The sequence below is a fragment of the Bombina bombina genome, chromosome 5 (genome assembly GCF_027579735.1).
Source record: "Bombina bombina isolate aBomBom1 chromosome 5, aBomBom1.pri, whole genome shotgun sequence".
Classification (NCBI taxonomy): Eukaryota; Metazoa; Chordata; class Amphibia; order Anura; family Bombinatoridae; genus Bombina; species Bombina bombina.
Window position 1 is genome coordinate 985,431,801 of NC_069503.1, and position 23,354 is coordinate 985,455,154.

The following is a 23,354-nucleotide window of genomic DNA, read 5'->3' on the forward strand; positions in this document are numbered from 1 at the left end:
TAGCATAATAGAAGATAGGATTCATTCTACATTTTATTTTTACTAAGTACTGTGTGTTCTTTCAAGGTGTTTTCAAAATCTGTTTCTCAGGATAAATACATTGTAACTTAGGGCCAAATACAATTTGTGACGATTACACAGATTTTAGATACAGATTGTATTCTATATGTTGCTTGTACTATCATCGTTTGTACAATTGTTTTCTCTGATTATCTTGTCTGTGATTGGTCTGATGTTGACCAATCAATTGTCTTGGCAGGCTTTTTAAATGTGCTTTTGTACTATTTGTGTTATACACCTGTTCTGATGAAACGGCCAGGAGCTTGTGGCCGAGAAACGCGTAAAAGCTCACCACAAATAAAGTGTTTTTACTTTTTTATACTAAGCCTTGCATATTTGGCTTTTTTATCGTTGCTTGCCAAGCTTTTTCCATTATTAGCAGAGTTTTATATCGAGTGTAGCTCTGCCGAGGACTGTTTGCTCATTACCAGCTTGCAGTGTTGATTACACACAGAGAGCAGCTGCACGCTGTCTCTTCCCACAGCACAGCCACAGAGGATTTGGACTCGATCTATAAAGGAGAGCCCACAGCCGTCCGCTCAGGATTTCGGATGTCATCCGGCACAGCGTACTGACTGCTACAAAACGTCAGCCTGCCTATTCGCACCACTTTCAATAAGGGTGCCAATACTCTTGTGAGTATATCTCTATTTGTCTTCACTTGCACTGTGATTCTCGTATACGAAACCTACTTGCACAATGAGGCGCTGTCTTTTTTTGCATCATTTCTAGATATTGGGTCCCGATCAGACACCGTCAAGACCAGCTGCCGATTGCACTTTGAACAGTTTCTTTTGAACACTTCCACTGAGATGATAAAAATTCCCAGCATTTTGTTTCAGAAACACTGACGATTCCAGCTATCAATTTATATCACCACTCTCTGGGACTCATATCACGATAAGCTTCTTTCTATATATATATATTTTTTAGAGTTTATATTTTATATATGTTACTGTTTGTATTACTTTAGCCGCTTGATTATTGGTGCTGATTCAGTAACCGTTTTTTTGGGCCGCCTTATACAAAGGTTCTCACACATATATATTCTTTCAACATCCCAATATTAGATTTATATCTAGGGTGATTTCACACACCTTTTAAAATCTACACTTTTCACATTGATTACTTCACTCAGTAGCACACTTTAACTATTATTAGTATTATTTTGCTGGTAACTGCACTATTCAACACCGGCTAAGGATTAATTAATCATTTTGAGTGCAGTATCTGCCATTTTTGGAATTTGAATTTGACTTTTTTCCCCAGGCGCACGCTATTACCATTTTTTATATTTGGTATTTTATTTGTTTACTTTTAGATCAATTATAGCAGTGCAGCCTTTTTTTAAGGTATCACCAATATTACTCCTCACGATCTGCCACTTGTTTTGTCATATATATTTTCTTTTCACACACACATAGTACAATATTTTTCACAAATATCTTCCCTTCACACACACATAGTGTAATAATTTTTTATAAATCAATTTTCCAATCTATATTTAGTTAATAAAATGCAATCTAAAGAGGAAAGAAATAAGAAAAGATCCACTTTTAATTTAATGGGACAATCATGCTCCAATGCCATGGAATCAGATCCTAATACAGTTACCTCTATGAAGGATCTTTTCCATGCATTGGAGGACGAAATTCTCAAAGAACACCGACACTGGTGGGATCTTACTACTTTAGAGAAATATCTCGAAATGAAACAGATCCCTAGAGGCTTACGTGTCCTAAAACACTGTTCCTTTAAGGAGGACACTGAACTCCTGGAAAAATGGTATAAGATCCTAGCTGATTGTGCTTTCGATCTGATGAAAATTTTGATTGAACACAGACGCCTTTTATCAGATAAATGTAGTGAAAATATTGAAAAAATTCAAGCAGACCTAATGAAATATCTAGAGAATCCAGATTATGAACGACTTCTAAAGAGAATGTACGAACGTACTGACAAATTCCAAGAGGACTTAGTTCTATCTAAAAAAAAGAAGTTAGAGAGGGATAACAATGATTACTCAAAAAACCAAGTTTACACCTATAATAGGCAAATACAGATAATCTCAGAAGCAAATTCAGAGACACTAGGAAATGCATCAGGGGACAGAGAGTTACAATCATCACATGACAATGACATTCAACAAGGTAACAATTTATCAAATAATACACACAAACAGACATATCGTACTAACTTCAAACAAAATAGACGACAAGAACACACACATCCTCATTCACAAAATAGATTTTATCATCAATCACACTACCACCAGCAACATTCCTATACTAGACAGGAACCATGGAATAGACAATCCCATTTTAACAGACACAAATTTAATTATAACGACTCATGGAACAGACAACATAGACCTGATAATACCAACCAATATGACCAGTATTACAGACAGGACAATTTCAGACAACACAGACCCGATCATCCCAACCAATATGACCAACATTACAGACGAGACAATTTCAATCAGTATGAACAACACTCCAGACGAGACAGCCATAATAGAAATTATGAAACCCCCAGATTTCACAGATATAATCAGGGGGAACGAGACTTGAATAATCCTAGGGGACGAGAACATAGACCATATTATTCTGATTTTAGAACAAACAGTCCACTTAGAAACAGAACTGGTGACCAGGAACACCAAAAAGCTACCTACAACAATTTTCAACATAATAACAGATTCTCTCCACTAGCCTCTACATCTGATGACAATGTTTTTACAGAGAGACAAGCCAGGAATAATTCCAATCTGGCAGTCACATCTCCTTTTTTAGGGAATGCTCCAAAACCAGGCAAAAATCCCCCAGACGAACGGAATTCCAACAACAAAAAAAGACCATTTCACACAGACCAAGAGGGTCAAGAGGCCGAGGCCTTACCACCAAGAAAAAAGAATCACAATTAGAAAAGGGCATATTTAATTTGTCATCCCACAATCTCACCAGTCATGAAAAAAGGGTTTTAAAACAGGGTCTCTCCTTTTGCCCACCTAATCCACACAATAATTTTAATCTATTTGTCGATCTTAATCGCTTCACTAGAAAACTAGCACTTCAAAAATACTTTGCACAAAAGAAGTTAAAAAAATATAATCCAGAAGAAAAAAACACAGTCTGTATTCTCACAGATACCATGGATTATGGAAACAGAACCCCCACTATATATAGCACTGTCGACAATTTTACAACACACTTATATGAGGGCATAATACACACCAACGTAAAGACCAAATCATCTTTCTCCCCTCCTGGGCATAATCATTATATAGAGGTTTTCCAGAACTTAGTTCTGGAAGACTTCGAAAAAATCAAAAAGAAAAACTCTAAGAAGAGCTTTTATAAAAGACAGAGTGATAATTTAGCCATTCAGTCCCTTGCCAACAATCCCAATATTATCATTCGTGATGCTGATAAGGGGGGAGGGATCATTATTCAGGATCTGACAGAATATCTAAAAGAGGCAGATAGAATTTTGAAAGACACTGAATATTATAAAGTTCTATCACATAATCCTACTGCACAGTTTCTCATACTCTATCAATCTCTAATTAACAAAGGAGCTGCAAACAATATTCTCAATAAAAATGAATCTAGTTTCTTGAAAGTCAGTAACCCAAGTGTAGCCCATTACTACCATTTACCAAAAATACACAAAAGTTTAACCAATCCGCCTGGCCGCCCTATTATTGCTGGCATTGACAATCTCACTTATAATTTATCCTATTATGTCGATATAATTTTGCAGAAATATGTTTTAGGTTTGCCCTCATACATTAAGGATGGCACAGATCTACTAAATAAAATCAAGAACATTAAAAACACAGGTGACCTTATATGGATCACATGTGACGTGAGTGCATTATATTCAAACATAGCACACCATCTGGGTCTTCAAGCATCAGCTACCTTTTTGAATCGTGATCTATATATGCCAAAAATACAGAGAGAATTTATTTTGGAGTGCATTGAGTTCATTCTTAAACACAATTATTTTATCTATCAAGATGTATATTATTTGCAGATTAAGGGGACGGCCGTGGGCACCAGATTCGCCCCTAGCTTTGCCAATCTTTTCATGGGCATTTATGAGGAACTCTACATTTACAACTCCTCAGCAGGGGCGAATCTGGTGCACTATGGCCGCTATATAGACGATTTGATTTTCATCTGGAAGGGCGACCAGACATCAGCACATACATTTACAGAATCCATGAACAACAATAATATGGGCCTAACTTTCACAGCTAACATCAATTCAGAAACGATAGATTTTTTAGACTTGACCCTAAGTTGGGACACAGACGGCAATCTTTGTTCCAAAACATTCTTCAAAAAAGTTGATAGTAATAGCTATTTAGATTACACAAGCAACCACCACAAAAAATGGCTATCCAATATTCCGTACAGTCAGTTTGAAAGGATTAAACGTAACTGTTCAGATTCCAATTCTTTTGAGGAACAAAGTCACATAATATATGAAAGATTCACTGAAAAAGGCTATCCTTCTGATCTTTTAGATAACTGTTTGAGCAAAGTTAGAGATTTAGATAGGGAGAAATTGTTAAGCAAAGATAAACAAACTACAAACAAAGATGAAAATTATTCTTTAGAACCATTGTTCATAACACAATATAATTCCAACTACATGCAGATACAGAAGGCCATTAACAAGCATTGGCATATAATTAGGAGAGACCCTGTTTTAAAGACCCTTTTGGGGGAACATCCAAAAATTGTATATACTAGAGCACCAACACTCAGAAGCAAATTGGCACCTAGCAAAAAGGTCAAACACATTTCATCTAATTTACAATCTACGACTAAGCAGCAAAAAATCTCTCCCTTTTCCTCTTTTTTTGAAAGATTAGGGGTATACAAATGCGGACAAAAGAAGTGCAATACATGTAAAGTTATAACCTCTGGGAGAAAGACTTTCCAGTCCTATGTAAGTGGAGAAGTTTTTAACATCAATAGATTCATGAATTGCAACTCTACCTATGTAGTATATGTTTTAGAGTGTTGCTGTGGAATACAGTATGTAGGTTGTACCTCTAGGAAGGCCAAGGTGCGCTGGGGTGAGCACTGGCGTAATTGTAAAAATTGTTTTAAAAAAAAGATCAAACATAGCATTCCGGAACACTGTTCAAACAAACATAAGGGAAATCCTGATATCTTTAAATTTTACCCCATTGATTATATTTCACCTTCGACAGATTATAATAGAATTATCCAGTTAAGGATCCGTGAAACTTTTTGGATCCATAAATTGAAAACTTTACACCCACTGGGCTTGAACTCAAATCTAGATTTAGCTGCCTTTAGTTAGACTGTATCCGTATTTTTCTTTCATACCTATGATCATGTCCATTATCACTCGGGACTAATACATATGAAAGTGAATCTCATACCTAGTTACATTACAATGCAAACCACTTACACTTCCAAAATCCAAATTCATGATTTCTACTCAAGGTTACAATATACAATATACAATTTCATATACATACACATATAGCACTGCAACATATTGCACTTAGAACATATTTCATAACATCACATATATTTTAGGTACCTAAATATCAAATACGGTTCAATGAGCTAATGCATATCTGTTCCCCTGATGCATTTTAGAAAGAAAAAATTTCCCCCTCCATATCGATCAACATTTTATGAGATAGACTAAAATAGCCTCTCTTCGAGGCATGTATATATATATATATGCCTCTTTGTTGAGGCGTACATAGATTTGTTTATAGCACACACTCAATGGAAAGTACACAAGGACACAACTTGGTTTTACTAGCATAATAGAAGATAGGATTCATTCTACATTTTATTTTTACTAAGTACTGTGTGTTCTTTCAAGGTGTTTTCAAAATCTGTTTCTCAGGATAAATACATTGTAACTTAGGGCCAAATACAATTTGTGACGATTACACAGATTTTAGATACAGATTGTATTCTGTATGTTGCTTGTACTATCATCGTTTGTACAATTGTTTTCTCTGATTATCTTGTCTGTGATTGGTCTGATGTTGACCAATCAATTGTCTTGGCAGGCTTTTTAAATGTGCTTTTGTACTATTTGTGTTATACACCTGTTCTGATGAAACGGCCAGGAGCTTGTGGCCGAGAAACGCGTAAAAGCTCACCACAAATAAAGTGTTTTTACTTTTTTATACTAAGCCTTGCATATTTGGCTTTTTTATCGTTGCTTGCCAAGCTTTTTCCATTATTAGCAGAGTTTTATATCGAGTGTAGCTCTGCCGAGGACTGTTTGCTCATTACCAGCTTGCAGTGTTGATTACACACAGAGAGCAGCTGCACGCTGTCTCTTCCCACAGCACAGCCACAGAGGATTTGGACTCGATCTATAAAGGAGAGCCCACAGCCGTCCGCTCAGGATTTCGGATGTCATCCGGCACAGCGTACTGACTGCTACAAAACGCCAGCCTGCCTATTCGCACCACTTTCAATAAGGGTGCCAATACTCTTGTGAGTATATCTCTATTTGTCTTCACTTGCACTGTGATTCTCGTATACGAAACCTACTTGCACAATGAGGCGCTGTCTTTTTTTGCATCATTTCTAGATATTGGGTCCCGATCAGACACCGTCAAGACCAGCTGCCGATTGCACTTTGAACAGTTTCTTTTGAACACTTCCACTGAGATGATAAAAATTCCCAGCATTTTGTTTCAGAAACACTGACGATTCCAGCTATCAATTTATATCACCACTCTCTGGGACTCATATCACGATAAGCTTCTTTCTATATATATATATTTTTTAGAGTTTATATTTTATATATGTTATTGTTTGTATTACTTTAGCCGCTTGATTATTGGTGCTGATTCAGTAACCGTTTTTTGGGCCGCCTTATACAAAGGTTCTCACACATATATATTCTTTCAACATCCCAATATTAGATTTATATCTAGGGTGATTTTACACACCTTTTAAAATCTACACTTTTCACATTGATTACTTCACTCAGTAGCACACTTTAACTATTATTAGTATTATTTTGCTGGTAACTGCACTATTCAACACCGGCTAAGGATTAATTAATCATTTTGAGTGCAGTATCTGCCATTTTTGGAATTTGAATTTGACTTTTTGCCCCAGGCGCACGCTATTACCATTTTTTATATTTGATATTTTACTTGTGCAAAGAAACCTGGCATCAACTACAACGCCGTAAATGACGAATTTGCGTCACCAAACGTACCTTCGCACCAAAAAAATTCTCGCTCCAAGAATGACGCAATAAATATCAGCATTTTGCAACCTCGGGAGCCTAATTTTTCCTACAAAAATTAATGAAAAAGTAGTCAAGATTGCAAGAGAACAAAGAAAAATTGATAATAGGAGTAAATTAGAAAGTTGCTTAAAATTGCATGCTCTATCTGAATCACGAAAGAAAGAATTTGGGTTCAGTGTCCCTTTAAACAAATGTTTTATTTATTGCAAAATAGCAATGATGAATTTACTGTTTTCTGTTTTGACTTGTAACCCAATTTATCTTCCATACAAATTCACTTCTAGACAGTTATAAAAAAGTTAACCTTTTTGAGTAGTATAAGACACACTGTTGTTATAAATATGGACTGTGCTTAAATGGTTATTGTAAAAATCATTACACATTTGTCTAATTATCTTAAAAGGACATGAAAGTCAAATATTTTTCATTTTACTTCCATACTCAATATTAATTTGTTCTCACTGTATCCTTTATTAAAATTCATATATAGGTAAGTACTGGAATCTAGCTGTGATTGATTTTAATGCACACCTGTCATTGGCTCACCAAATCTTTTTAACTACATCGCTGCTCTGGACCTGACTTTAACTATATTGGGTTAAACCTTGTTAAATGCTAGGAACAATGCAATACTAAACTGCTCTGCAGCCTATATAATAACTATGGTATTAGTAAGTAGATTTTCACTAGTTGGGTCCAGGCAGAACTGGATATGTGATGAATGAAGTGGATATAATATTTACACTATTCATTGCCTTTAGTTCAGAAGAAAATTGTAGTAATTTCATTCTTTATAGCATCTAAAAGTGGACTTTTATCCTTTTTTTGTTACTGAGGTGTCATTTTTTTTGTTTTCATACAAGGAAACCAAACCTAGTGCAATAAGCAAGTAGTGCTGATACTATTTGCTTTCTGAAATGTTTCTTACCAGAAACGTCTATCTCACAGCCCAGCTGTGTACAGACATCTACTTTCTTATAGTTTAACGGACAAAATAGCTTTAACTTCTTAAGCACAAACATATTTTAACATGTTTGAATTGTGCCCTTTCATGTTGTTTTATGTTACTTTAATGAGCATTCTGTGAAAACTGTTTTCATAGTCTCCCCTCTTTTTAAGGGTGCTGTCTATGTCCTCAAGTTAGCATACAGACTGGTTGTATGCAGCATACAGTGTACACTTCAGTAGCCTCCACGATTGTCTTTTGCTGTATGTGAGTTCATTGCTCATACAGTCAATCCGAGCTTGTAGACATACACAGCCATAGACAAGGGACAGTTTAAAAAAAAAAAGTCACTTTTACTTTAGTCGCATTTAACTAGTGATTGAGTTTAACCATTTTTTTTATATTTAAGAATATACAGGGAGTGCAGAATTATTAGGCAAATGAGTATTTTGACCACATCATCCTCTTTATGCATGTTGTCTCACTCCAAGCTGTATAGGCTCGAAAGCCTACTACCAATTAAGCATATTAGGTGATGTGCATCTCTGTAATGAGAAGGGGTGCATAATTATTAGGCAACTTCCTTTCCTTTGCCAAATGGGTCAAAAGAAGGACTTGACAGGCTCAGAAAAGTAAAAAATAGTGAGATATCTTGCAAAGGGATCCAGCACTCTTAAAATTGCAAAGCTTCTGAAGCGTGATCATCGAACAATCAAGCGTTTCATTCAAAATAGTCAACAGGGTCGCAAGAAGCGTGTGGAAAAACCAAGGCGCAAAATAACTGCCCATGAACTGAGAAAAGTCAAGCGTGCAGCTGCCAAGGTGCCACTTGCCACCAGTTTGGCCATATTTCAGAGCTGCAACATCACTGGAGTGCCCAAAAGCACAAGGTGTGCAAAACTCAGAGACATGGCCAAGGTAAGAAAGGCTGAAAGACGACCACCACTGAACAAGACACACAAGCTGAAATGTCAAGACTGGGCCAAGAAATATCTCAAGACTGATTTTTCTAAGGTTTTATGGACTGATGAAATGAGAGTGAGTCTTGATGGGCCAGATGGATGGGCCCGTGGCTGGATTGGTAAAGGGCAGAGAGCTCCAGTCCGACTCAGACGCCAGCAAGGTGGAGGTGGAGTACTGGTTTGGGCTGGTATCATCAAAGATGAGCTTGTGGGGCCTTTTCGGGTTGAGGATGGAGTCAAGCTCAACTCCCAGTCCTACTGCCAGTTTCTGGAAGACACCTATTTCAAGCAGTGGTATAGGAAGAAGTCTGCATCCTTCAAGAAAAACATGATTTTCATGCAGGACAATGCTCCATCACACGCGTCCAAGTACTCCACAGCGTGGCTGGCAAGAAAGGGTATAAAAGAAGAAAATCTAATGACATGGCCTCCTTGTTCACCTGATCTGAACCCCATTGAGAACCTGTGGTCCATCATCAAATGTGAGATTTACAAGGAGGGAAAACAATACACCTCTCTGAACAGTATCTGGGAGGCTGTGGTTGCTGCTGCACGCAATGTTGATGGTGAACAGATCAAAACACTGACAGAATCCATGGATGGCAGGCTTTTGAGTGTCCTTGCAAAGAAAGGTGGCTATATTGGTCACTGATTTGTTTTTGTTTTGTTTTTGAATGTCAGAAATGTATATTTGTGAATGTTGAGATGTTATATTGGTTTCACTGGTAAAAATAAATAATTGAAATGGGTATATATTTGTTTTTTGTTAAGTTGCCTAATAATTATGCACAGTAATAGTCACCTGCACACACAGATATCCCCCTAAAATAGCTATAACTAAAAACAAACTAAAAACTACTTCCAAAACTATTCAGCTTTGATATTAATGAGTTTTTTGGGTTCATTGAGAACATAGTTGTTGTTCAATAATAAAACTAATCCTCAAAAATACAACTTGCCTAATAATTCTGCACTCCCTGTATTAGTTTAGCGCAGGCAACCTTTAATATGAGAAGCTACATTGCAGTCATTTACATCCTCAATAGAGCAATGGATTAGATGTGGAGATGAGAAACACTGTGTGTTGCAAATGAGGAGAGGTGAGGCGTATTTATAAGCCAGATGAAAAGCCTTAGGTTGCACAATTATGGTTTCACTTCTATGTCACATAAACGAATCCACTTATGTTATAAAATTTGAATGAGCTCAGTATTGTACCATTGCAAACTTTCACTAAAATACATATCTATTAAGGTTATAATTAACAATTATTTGTTTTGTATTTGTTTTTAATGAGATTTGTTGATTTCAGGGTATTCAGCTGCTGCAAATACTCATCTTACAGATTTCAGTAGATATATTCTTCATTGACTGGGAGAGACCAAAAGGCCGAACTATAAAATCTGAAGGTGAGGGAAAACCCCCCAGAAACATACAATCAATTTGCACATATACCCTCTGTCTCCTTTCCTCTTGATTTGACATTATTTCTTTGTAGAAGTTGACAGAGACTAGAGCTTTTGTGCACCTGGAACATTATTTTATAAGAAACAAGTGACCTGTCTTTATACCATCTGTCTTTGGCAGTTCCTATTTTTAATATACATGCTTGCTTAGATAATCCTTGTTCCTAAGGTCAGTGCAATCATTGTTCTTTTCTTATAACACCCTTATAGCTAAGCATACATTTTTCTGAAAGTTGCTTTGCAGAGGTGTTAGTGGAAAAGTCCTACTTACATAGAAAGCTCTAAAGTATTGCTAGAAATAATTGCAGGTACACTACTGATTTTTCTTTCATGTAATTGGCAAAAGTCCATGAGCTAGTGACGTATGGGATATACAATCCTACCAGGAGAGGCAAAGTTTCCCAAACCTCAAAATTCCTATAAATACACCCATCACCACACCCACAATTCAGTTTTAAAAACTTTGCCTCCTGTGGAGGTGGTAAAGTAAGTTTGTGCTAAGATTTCTACGTTGATATGTGCTTCTCAGCATTTTGAAGCCCGATTCCTCTCAGAGTATGGTGAATGTCAGAGGGATGAGAAGGGAGTATTACCTATTGAATGCAATGGTTTTCCTCACGGGAGATCTATTTCATAGGTTCTCTGTTATCGGTTGTAGAGATTCATCTCTTATTTCCCTTTTCAGATTGACGATATACTCTCATATTCCATTACCTCTACTGATAGCCAAACCAGTACTGAAATGGTTATCTGCTATATGTGGATGGGTGTCTTTTGGTAAGTATGTTTTCATTACTTAAAGGGACAGTCTAGGCCAAAATAAACTTTCATGATTCAGATAGAGCATGTAATTTTAAACAATTTTCCAATTTACTTTTATCACCAATTTTGCTTTGTTCTCTTGGTATTCTTAGTTGAAAGCTTAACCTAGGAGATTCATATGCTAATTTCTTAGACCTTGAAGCCCACCTCTTTCAGATTGCATTTTAACAGTTTTTCACCACTAGAGGGTGTTTGTTCACATATTTCATATAGATATCACTGTGCTCGTGCACGTGAAGTTATCTGGGAGCAGGCACTGATTGGCTAGACTGCAAGTCTTTCAAAACAACTGAAAAAAGGGGCAGTTTGCAGAGGCTTAGATACAAGATAATCACAGAGGTTAAAAGTATATTATTATAACTTTGTTGGTTATGCAAAACTGGGAAATGGGTAATAAAGGGATTATCTATCTTTTAAATCAATAAAAATTCTGGTGTAGACTGTCCCTTTAAGACACTCTCAGCTATGGTTTGGCACTTTATGTATTTTTATAAAGTTCTAAATATATGTATTGTAATTATATTTGCCCTGATTCAGGTTTCAGTTTATTTCCTTTTGCAGACTGTCAGTTTCATATCTGGGAAATGCATTTTTTAGGATAAAATTTATTTCTTAGCTGGGGTATAGTCTTTTTTCAATTGACTGTCATTTTAAATTCGAGGGCAGAATTAGGCTCGCGAGGGTGCAAAATGCTAAACTATATTGTGTCATTTTTGGCACGAAGTTACGTTCGATGACGCAAATTTGTCATTTTCCTTTCACAAGGTTGCGTCTTCAGTGATGCGAGTGTGTCATTTCGGGATGTTGTTAGCGCCAAATTTTTTTTTTTCTGTTTGTGTTGTGCATCATACTTGGCGCCAAATATTTCATTATTTAAAACGCCATTCCTATATGCCTCTTGCCTTTTTTCTCTATCAGAGGGCTATGCTGTTTGCATTTTTTCCCCATTCCTGAAACTGCCATACAAGGAAATTGATAAATTTGCTTTATATGTTGTTTTTTCTCTTACATTTGCAAGATGTCTCAATCTGATCCTGTCTCAGAAATCACTGATGGAATCCTGCTGCCATATAACAGTTCTACCAAAGCTAAGTGCATTTGTTGTAAACTTGTGGAGATTATTACTCCAGCTGTGGTTTGTAATAGTTGTCATGATAAGCTTTTACATGCAGAGAATGTATCTATTAGTAATAGTGCTTTGCCTGTTGTTGTTCCTTCAACATCTAATGCACAAGATATACCTGTGAATTTAAAAGATTTTATTGCTGATTCTATTCAGAAAGCTCTGTCTGCCATCCCGCCTTCTAATAAACGTAAAAGGTCTTTTAAAAATTCTCATAAATTTTGATGAAATTTCAAATGACCGACAACATACTGAATTATCCTCCTCTGATAAGGATCTATCTGATACAGAAGATCCTTCCTCAGATATTGACACTGACAAATCTACTTATTTATTTAAAATAGAGTACAGTTGTTCTTTGTTAAAATAAGTGTTGATTACATTGAGGAAACTAGTCCTCTTGATATTAAAACTAGTAAACGTTTAAATTCTGTTTATAAACCTCCTGTGGGTACTCCAGACGTTTTTCCAGTTCCTGATGCTATTTCTGATATGATTTCTAAGGAATAGAATAGGCCTGGTACATCTTTTATTCCTTCTTCAAGGTTTAAAAAATTGTATCCTTTGCCAGCAGTTATATTGGAGTTTTGGGAAAAGATCCCCAAAGTTGATGGGGCTAGCTCTACTCTTGCTAAACGTACTACTATTCCTAAGGAAGATAGTACTTCTTTTAAATATCCTTTAGATAGGAAACTTGAATCTAAGAAAAGACTATCTATATTCTGGTCATCTTCTCAGGCCTGCAATTTCTTTGACTGATGTTGAAGCTGCATCAACTTTTTGGTTGGAACATTTAGCTTAACAAGAATTGGATTCTGTTTTGTCTAGCATTGTTTGCTTGCTTCAGCATGCTAATCATTTTATTTGTGATGCCATTTTTGATATCATCAAAATTGATGTTAAATCTATGTCTTTAGCTAGAAGAGCTTTGTGGCTTAAATCTTGGAATGCTGATATGACTTCTAAGTCTAGATTGCTATCTCTTTCTTTCCAAGGTAATAAGTTATCTGGTTCTCAGTTGGATTCGATTATTTCAACTGTTACTGGGGGGAAGGGAGTTTTTTTGCCTCAGGATAAAAGACCTAAGGGTAAATCTAAAGCTTCTAACCGCTTTCGTTCCTTTCAACAAATTAAGGAACAGAAACCTAATCCTTCCCCCAAGGAATCTGTTTCCAATTGGAAACCTTCAGTTAAATCCAAGCATTTTAAGAAACCAAAGCCAGCCCCCAGGTCCACATGAAGGTGTGGCCCTCATTCCAGCTCAGTTGGTAGGGGGCAGATTAAGGTTTTTCAAGGATGGTTGGACAAATTCTGTCCAAAATCAATGGATTCTGAGTATCGAATAGGTTCAGAGTAAGACCTCCTGTTAGAAGATTTTTTTTCTCACGCATACCAGCAAATCCGGTAAAGGCTCAGGCTTTCCTGAAGTGTGTTTCAGACCTGGAGCTTTCAGGGGTAATCATACCAGTTCCATTTCAGGAACATGGTCTGGGTTTTTTTTTTCAAATCTATTCATTTCCCCAAAGAAAGAAAATTCATTCAGACTAGTTCTGGATCTAAAAATTTTGAATAGTTATGTAAAAGTACTAACTTTCAAGATGGTGACTATACGGACTATTCTGCCTTTTGTTCAGCAAGGGCATTCATTATATGTACACAATAGACTTACAGGATGCGTATCTTCATATTCCGATTCATCCAGACCACTATCAGTTTCTGAGATTCTCTTTTCTAGACAAGCATTACCAATTTGTCGCTCTTCTTTTTGGCCTAGCGACAGCTCCAAGAATTTTTTTTTTTGAAGGATTCTCGGTGCCCTACTCTCTGTAATCAGAGAGCGGGGCATTGCGGTGTTTCCTTATTTGGACTATATTTTGGTACTAGCTCAGTCTTTACATTCTGCAGAATCTCACGCAAATCAACTAGTGTTGTTTCTTCGAAAACATGGTTGGAGGATCAATTTACCAAAAAGTTCTTTGATTCCTTAGACAAGGGTCACCTTTTTAGGTTTCCACATAGATTTAGTGTCCATGACTCTGTCTCTAACAGACAAGAGACGTTTAAAATTGGTTTCAGCCTGTTGGAAACTTCAGTCTCAGTCATTCCCTTCAGTAGCTATGTGCATGGAAGTTTTAGGTCTCATGTCTGCAGCATCAGACACGATCCCCTTTGCTCGTTTTCACATGAGACCTCTCCAGCTTTGTATGCTGAACCAATGGTGCAGGGATTATACAAGGATATCACAATTAATATCCTTAAATCCCAATGTTCGACTATCTCTGATTTGGTGGTTAGATCACCATTGTATAGTTCTAGAGGCCTCTTTTGTTCCTCCAACCTGGACTGTGATCACAACAGATGCAAGTCTTTCAGGTTGGGGAGCTGTTTGGGGATCTCTGACAGCACAAGGGGTTTGGAAATCTCAAGAGGCGAGATTACCAATCAATATTTTGGGCTCTTCAGATTTGGCCTCTGTTGAAGAAAGAACCGTTCATTTGTTTTCAGACAGACAATATCACAACTGTGGCATATGTCAATCATCAGGGTGGGACTCAGTCCCCAAGCTATGAAATAAGTATCTTGGATACTTGCTTGGGTGGAATCCAGCCCCTGTCTAATTTCTGCGGTTCATATGCCAGGTATAGACAATTGGGAAGCAGATTATCTCAGCCGTCAAGCTTTACATCTGGGGGAGTGGACCCTCCATCCAGATGTGTTTTCTCAGGTTGTTCAGATGTGGGGTCTTCCACAAATAGATCTGATGGCTTCTCATCTAAACGATAAACTTCCCAGGTACCTGTCCAGGTCCAGGGATCCTCATGTGGAAGCAGTGGATGCGTTGACACTTCCTTGGTGTTATCAACCTGCTTATATTTTCCCGCCTCTTCTTCCAAGAGTGATCTCCAAAATCATCATGGAGCAATCGTTTGTGTTGCTGGTGGCTCCAGCATGGCCTCACAGGTTTTGGTATGCGGATCTTGTTCAGATGTCAAGTAGCCAACCTTGGCCACTTCCATTAAGGCCGGACCTTCTGTCTCAAGGTCCGTTTTTTCCCCATCAGGATCTCAAATCATTAAATTTTAAGGTATGGGAATTGAACGTCTAGTGCTTAGTCATAGTGGTTTCTCTGACTCAGTGGTTAATACTATGTTACAGGCTTGTAAATCTGTTTCTAGAAAGATTTATTATCGATTTTGGAAGACTTATATTTCATGGTGTTCTTCTCATAAATTCTCTTGGTATTCTTTCAGAATTCCTAGAATTTTACAGTTTCTTCAGGATGGTTTGGATATGGGTTTGTCTGCAAGTTCCTTGAAGGGACAACTCTCTGCTCTTTCTGTTTTAATTCACAGAAAGATTGCTAAGCTTCCTGATATTCACTGTTTTGTACAGGCTTTGGTTCATATCAAGCCTGTCATTAAATCAATCTCTCCTCCTTGGAGTCTTAATTTGGTTTTGAAGGCTTTACAGGCTCCTCCTTTTGAGCCTATGCATTCTTTGGATGTTAAACTTACTTTCTTGGAAAGTGTTGTTCCTTTTGGCCATCTCTTCTGCTAGAAGAGTTTCTGAATTATCTTCTCTTTCTTGTGAATTCCGCCTCAGAGAATTACAGCTCATTCTACTAGATCAGTCTCCACTTCGTAGGCTTTTTAAGAATGAAGCTTCAGTTGATCAGATTTGCAAAGCAGCAACTTGGTCTTCTTTGCATACATTTACTAAGAAGCAGTTTTTGGTAGAAAAGTTCTTCAGGCAGCTGTTTCAGTTTGATTCCTCTGCTTATGTTTTAAGTTTTTCTTTCATTTATGAGGATAAACTTATGTTTTGGGTTGTGGATTAATTTTTTTCAGCAAAATATGGCTGTTTTTATTTTTTTCCCTCCCTCTCTAGTGACTCTTGCGTGGAGTACCACATCTTGGGTATTGCTATCCCATACGTCACTAGCTCATGGACTCTTGCCAATTACATGAAAGAAAACATAATTTATGTAAGAACTTACCTGATAAATTAATTTCTTTCATATTGGCAAGAGTCCATGAGGCCCAGCCATTTTATGGTGGTTTTGATTTTTTTGTATAAAGCACAATTATTTCCAAATTCCTTTTGTTGATGCTTTTTACTCCTTTCTTTATCACCCCACTACTTGGCTATTCATTAAACTGAATTGTGGGTGTGGTGAGGGGTGTATTTATAGGCATTTTGAGGTTTGGGAAACTTTGCCCCTCCTGGTAGGATTGTATATCCCATACATCACTAGCTCATGGACTCTTGCCAATATGAAAGAAATTAATTTATCAGGTAAGTTCTTACATAAATTATGTTTTTTTCTGTCAACTGATGATTCGGCACCTCCTTTAATACAGACACAACTAAAAAATTATGAGAGGGAAATTCAATAGCACGCTTTGATACCGTGTGTTCTGACGTACTTGCACTTCACTTATTGTTGGTTGTGATCGGTGGTGATACAGTGCCTACATTTACACTTCAGCTATAGCTTCTATGAGAAATGATGGTAAACGTAAACACCAGTCCATATAGATCCAAGAGAAAGTGGAATTGTTAAAAAAATGGACCGTGGTGTTTCAGTGAGTAAGTTGTGTGACATCTATGGTATTTGTTCATCAACTGTTTATGACATAAAGAAGCAAGGGGGCAAAATGGTAAAATTCTATGCAAAGAAGCAAATGAGCATTTGAAAAACTATGAAGGATACCAAGAGTGCTGACCCTAATCGAGTGATGATGGAATGGTACTTTATACGTTTGAGTGAGGGAGGAGACTTGTCTGGTAGAATGATAATGGACCAGGCTCACATGTTCCATAAATAAATAAAATTGGAATATGAGTGTGATTATAGTGAATGATGGCTTTAAAGATTCAAGAAGCATCATAGAATTTCCATGCATAAAGTGTGTGGAGAAAAGCAGTCTGCAAACCATGAAGGAGCTGCAGAGTATGTTGATGAATTTGCAATGCTTGTAGCTGACAAGCACCTCAATCCTGAGCAAGTGTATAATGCAGATGAAACTGCATAATATTGGCGATGCACACCTAGGTAAACAGAAGATGAAGAAGAGCCAACAGGATTCAAACATTTTAGCATTTTAGCGTGCTCAAACACAGCAGATACGCACAGATGTAAACTGCTGGTGATAGGAAAATGTAAATGCCCCAGGGCTTTCAAAGGTTTTAAAATGTACTCAGTAATATACCTTTCAAACAAAAATGGCTGGTTCATAACCGATATTACCATAGAATGGTTTTAAAAGTTTTTTTTGTGCATAGAAGCCAGAGCACCTTGCACATCTGTAGTAGAAGATTGCAAAATTATTTTTATTCTGGACAACTGTTCAGCTCACCCCAAAGCAGATCTCCTTTGTAAGAGAAATGTATATACAGTGTATTTACCACCAAACTGTACATCACTTATCCAACCACAAGACTAAGGAATACTGCGCTCTCTAAAGGCTAAGTATCGCTCACTTTTCTTAAAGCGTATGTTTGATGTTGTGAATCCAAATTGGTACAGACATTTATTAAAGAATTTAACATGAAGAATGTTCTTTGGTTCATTGCTAGTGGGTGGCACAAGGTGGAAGCATCAACACTAAGGAAAGGCTGGCCAACGCTGTGTCCTGCCTTGATGTTTGATACTTCACCTGATGAAAATGTTGACAATGTTTTCACAGGATTTCATGTATCAAAGGACAAAGAAGTTGTTCATGACTTGCTTGAGTATGCAAAAGGTGTTACAAGAACTCTTTCCAAGAATATAGAAAGTAATCTTAATTAGGGCTGTGCAATAATTGCACAGCCCTAATCTTATTGAAGAAATCTGGCTGGATGGATGAATTTGGACGAAGAAACATCTGTAGTGAATCGTCTTGCAGACTCTAAAATTATAGAAAAGAAAAAAGAGAGAAAACCAATGGCACTACTTGTATAGGTTCAAAGAAAGCTCTAAATCACTCTATATCTGGTGGTCAGTAATATTTACTAGATCACTGTATATTAGGTATTAGAGTAGGTGGTGCTGTGTACTATTTGTAAACTTAGACAGATAGGTAGTGGTTAAAGAGATAACCACTGGAAAGAGTACACCTTTAGCACTCTAGAGCTGTGTGGATATAGTTAACTGTTCTTAACTATTTAGTAAGACTGATTGTTTAACTCTAAAGTTCACAGATCTCTAATGTATCTTAATTCATACTAGTCTTAAAACTTAACATTTATTATTCAAACATTGCTTGAAATATGCGGAAAAAGAAGTTTAATTTAAAAACTCAAACAATAATAGGTGAGTCAGTATCTGATTGTTCAAGTATCAGGCTTATGTGATCGTTATAGGGATTAGATCACACCTGTGTAAAGATTGTGATCTATATTACAGAGTACATTACAGTGTATTGAGGAAAATCAATGTGATAGCTATGTAAATTGTTATCTCCAAAAGTGAGTTGTTTTTGTTAGTAGATATGTACAAATAACCATTAATTCAATGTTGATTTCAGATATGTTATAAATAAACAATTGACAATACTTGAGATATTTATAATCAGATTGAGGTTGTGAGATTACATAGGTTCCGTGGTTACCTGCTTAAATTGTCCTTGTATAATAAACATGTTCTAGAATTATAAGTTTTGAATAGTGGATAATCTGAGTATCCTTTATTAAACAATGGATTTTGTCAGTTAGGTGTTCTGTTTGTTGATATTAATCATATATTGTTGATTTAACTTGAATTTCTCAATATTACGTCTAGATGTGAACACTGTTTGTTATTAATAACCATAAGTTGTGTTGTTATCATCTAGTAATTGTCTACTCTGGTAGTTTCTAAAGAGTAGAAATATTTGGTTTCTGTTATTAACAATATTGAAAAGTGTAGTTGTCCTTTGTTGAACAATAGATTCTATCAGTTTGGTATATTGATATAAACACTCTGTATTTCTCTTGTAAGGTGTATCCAGTCCACAGGTTCATCCATTACTTGTGGGATATTCTCCTTCCCAACAGGAAGTTGCAAGAGGACAACAACAGCAGAGCTGTCTATATAGCTCCTCCCCTAACTGCCACTGCCAGTCATTCTCTTGCAACTCTCGACAAGATAGGAAGTTTCAAGAGATATGTGGTGACTTTGTGTAGTTTTTACCTTCAATCAAGAGTTTGTTATTTTTAAACGGTACGGGCGTCGTACTGTTTTACTCACAGGCAGAAATTGGAAGAAGAATCTGCCTGGAGGTTGATGATCTTAGCGGTTTGTAACTAAGGTCCATTGCTTTTCTCACACATATCTGAAGAGTATGGGAAAGACTTCAGTTGGGGGAACGGTTTGCAGATTACCTGCCTTGAGGTATGTTCAGTATATTTATTTCTAGAGAGATGATAAGATCTAGAAAATGCTGACAGAGCCTTGTATAATTGAGGTAAGCCTGATGCAGTGATTTAACAACGACTGGGATCATGCTTACAAAAAGGGTAATATTCATGTTAATACTCATATTTCTTAGTGACAAAACGTTTACATGTTATATAGAAAGAACGTTTTTTTCTCTGAGGGTGATAAATCGTTTTTTGGGGCCTAGTTTCCACATGGCTAGTCAGATACTCCTAGTAGTATTTTCTTAAGGCCCTCTGACATCGAGTGCATGGTGGGAGGGGCCTATTTTCGCGCTCTAGATGCGCAGTTCTTATTCAGACTGAGACATCCAGCTTCCCTAAAGGAGTCCTCTACCATCTGAGGACCACTTTAGAGTGCTTATTTCTTCCCTAAATCGTATTTGAGGGCAGGTAGGAGCCACAGCAGAGATGTGGCAAGGTGTTTAACTGTTTATTTACGTTTTTTAACGTTTTTCAAATCCAGTTTGGGGCTTAAAGGGTTAATCATCCATTTGCAAGTGGGTGCAATGCTGCTTTAGTCCCTTATACACACTGTAAAAATTTCAAAGAGTTTACTACTTTTTAACACTGTTTTGCAGTTTATGTGATAGTTTTTTTTCTCTTAAAGGCACAGTACAGTTTTTGTTTAATTGCTGTTTCACATTTATTAAAGTGTTTTCCAAGCTTGCTGGTCTCATTACTAGTCTGTTAAACATGTCTGACATAGAGGAAACTCCTTGTTCAATATATTTAGAAGCCATTGTGGAACCCCCTCTTAGAATGTGTACCAAATGTACTGAAATTTCTATAAATTATAAAGACCATATTATGGCATTTAAAGATTTATCACCAGAGGTTTCTCAGACTGACAAAAGGGATATTATGCCATCTAGCTCTCCCCACGTGTCAGAACCTATAACTCCCGCTCAAGTGACGCCAAGTACATCTAGCGCGTCCAATGCGTTTACCTTACAAGACATGGCGGCAGTTATGACTAATACCCTCACAGAGGTATTGTCCAAACTGCCAGGGTTACAGGGAAAGCGAGACAGCTCTGGGGCTAGAACAAATACAGAGCTTTCTGACGCTTTAGTAGCTATGTCCGATATAACCTCACAATGCTCCGAAGCCGTGGCAAGGGAGTTGCTATCTGAGGGTGAGATTTCAGATTCAGGGAAGACGTTACTTCAGTCCGATTGTGAAATGACAGCCTTTAAATTTAAGCTTGAACACCTCCGCTTATTGCTTAGGGAGATTTTAGCGACTCTGGATGACTGTGACCCCATTTTAGTTCCAGAGAAATTGTGTAAAATGGACAAATACTTTGCAGTGCCTGTTTACACTGATGTCTTTCCAGTCCCTAAGAGGTTTTCGGAAATTATTATTAAGGAATGGGATAGACCAGGTGTTCCGTTCTCTCCCCCTCCTGCTTTTAAAAAGATGTTTCCCATAGATGTCGCTATACGGGACTCGTGACAGACAGTCCCTAAGGTGGAGGGTGCTGTTTGTTCCCTAGCTAAGCGTACAACTATCCCCGTCGAGGACAGTTGTGCTTTCTTAGATCCTATGGATAAAAAATTGGAGGGTCTCCTTAAGAAAATTTTTATCCATCAAGGTTTTATTCTCCAGCCTCTTGCATGCATTGCCCCAGTTACTGCTGCAGCGGCTTTTTGGTTCGGGTCTCTTGAGGAGGCTCTACAGGTGGAGACCCCGTTGGATGATATTTTAGACAGGATTAAAGCTATCATGTTAGCTAATTCCTTTATTTCTGACGCCATTTTTCATCTAACCAAACTAACGGCTAAGAATTCAGGTTTTGCCATTCTGGCGCGCAGGGCGCTATGGCTTAAGTCCTGGTCAGCAGACGTTACTTCAAAGTCTAAGCTTCTTAACATCCCCTTCAAAGGACAGACACTTTTCGGGCCGGGCCTGAAGGAGATAATTTCTGATATTACTGGAGGAAAAGGTCACGCCCTTCCTCAGGATAGGTCCAATAAATTAAGGACCAAACAGAATATTTTTCGTTCATTTCGAAACTTCAAAAGTGGCGCAGCTTCAGCTTCCTCTAATGCAAAACAAGAGGGAAATTTCGCCCAGTCCAAACCAGTCTGGAGACCGAACCAGGCTTGGAACAAGGGGAAGCAGGCCAAAAAACCTGCTGCCGCCTCTAAGACAGCATGAAGGAGTAGCCCCCGATCCGGGACCGGATCTAGTAGGGGGCAGACTTTCTCTCTTCACCCAGGCTTGGACAAGAGACGTCCAGGATCCCTGGGCATTAGAGATTGTTTCCCAGGGATATCTTCTAGACTTCAAAGCTTCATCTCCAAAGGGGAGATTTCATCTCTCACAATTATCTGTAAACCAGAGAAAGAGAGAGGCATTCTTACGTTGTGTTCAAGACCTACTGGTTATGGGAGTGATCTACCCAGTTCCAAGGGAGGAACAGGGGCAGGGCTTCTATTCAAATCTGTTTATAGTTCCCAAAAAAGAGGGAACTTTCAGACCAATCTTGGATCTCAAGATCCTAAACAAATTTCTCAGGGTCCCATCCTTCAAGATGGAGACTATCCGAACCATCCTCCCTATGATCCAGGAGGGCCAATATATGACTACTGTGGACTTAAAGGATGCTTATCTCCACATTCGGATTCACAGAAATCATCAGTTCCTCAGGTTCGCCTTCTTAGACAGGCATTACCAGTTGGTGGCTCTTCCTTTCGGGTTAGCCACGGCACCAAGAATCTTTATGAAGGCTCTAGTGTCCCTACTGGCGGTTCTAAGGCCACGGGGCATAGTGGTGGCTCCTTACCTAGACGACATTCTGATACAGGCGTCGACTTTTGAAATCACCAAGTCCCATACAGACATTGTTCTGGCCTTTCTGAGGTCTCACGGGTGGAAGGTGAACGAAGAAAAGAGTTCTCTCTCCCCTCTCACAAGAGTTTCCTTCCTAGGAATACTGATAGATTCAGTAGAAATTAAATTTTTTCTGACTGAGGTCAGGTTATCAAAGCTTCTAACTTCCTGCCGTGCTCTTCATTCCACTTCTCGGCTGTCAGTGGCTCAGTGTATGGAAGTAATCGGCCTAATGATAGCGGCAATGGACATAGTTCCGTTTGCCCGCCTACATCTCAGACCACTGCAACTTTGCATGCTCAATCAGTGGAATGGGGACTACACAGATTTGTCCCCTCTGCTAAATCTGGATCAAGAGACCAGGGATTCTCTTCTCTGGTGGTTATCTCGGGTCCATCTGTCCAGGGGAATGAGTTTCCGCAGGCCAGATTGGACTATAGTGACGACAGATG

The 23,354-nt window shown here is 37.8% G+C and overlaps 1 protein-coding gene across 1 annotated transcript in view; it reads left to right on the forward strand.

Annotated features, from left to right (window-relative positions):
• Positions 1-23,354, forward strand: part of TMEM67 (transmembrane protein 67) — a 297,637-nt gene that overhangs the window by 160,499 nt on the left and 113,784 nt on the right. The window contains 1 exon segment of the mRNA XM_053715910.1: positions 10,565-10,661. Within this exon segment, the coding sequence (XP_053571885.1) occupies positions 10,565-10,661 (97 nt within the window).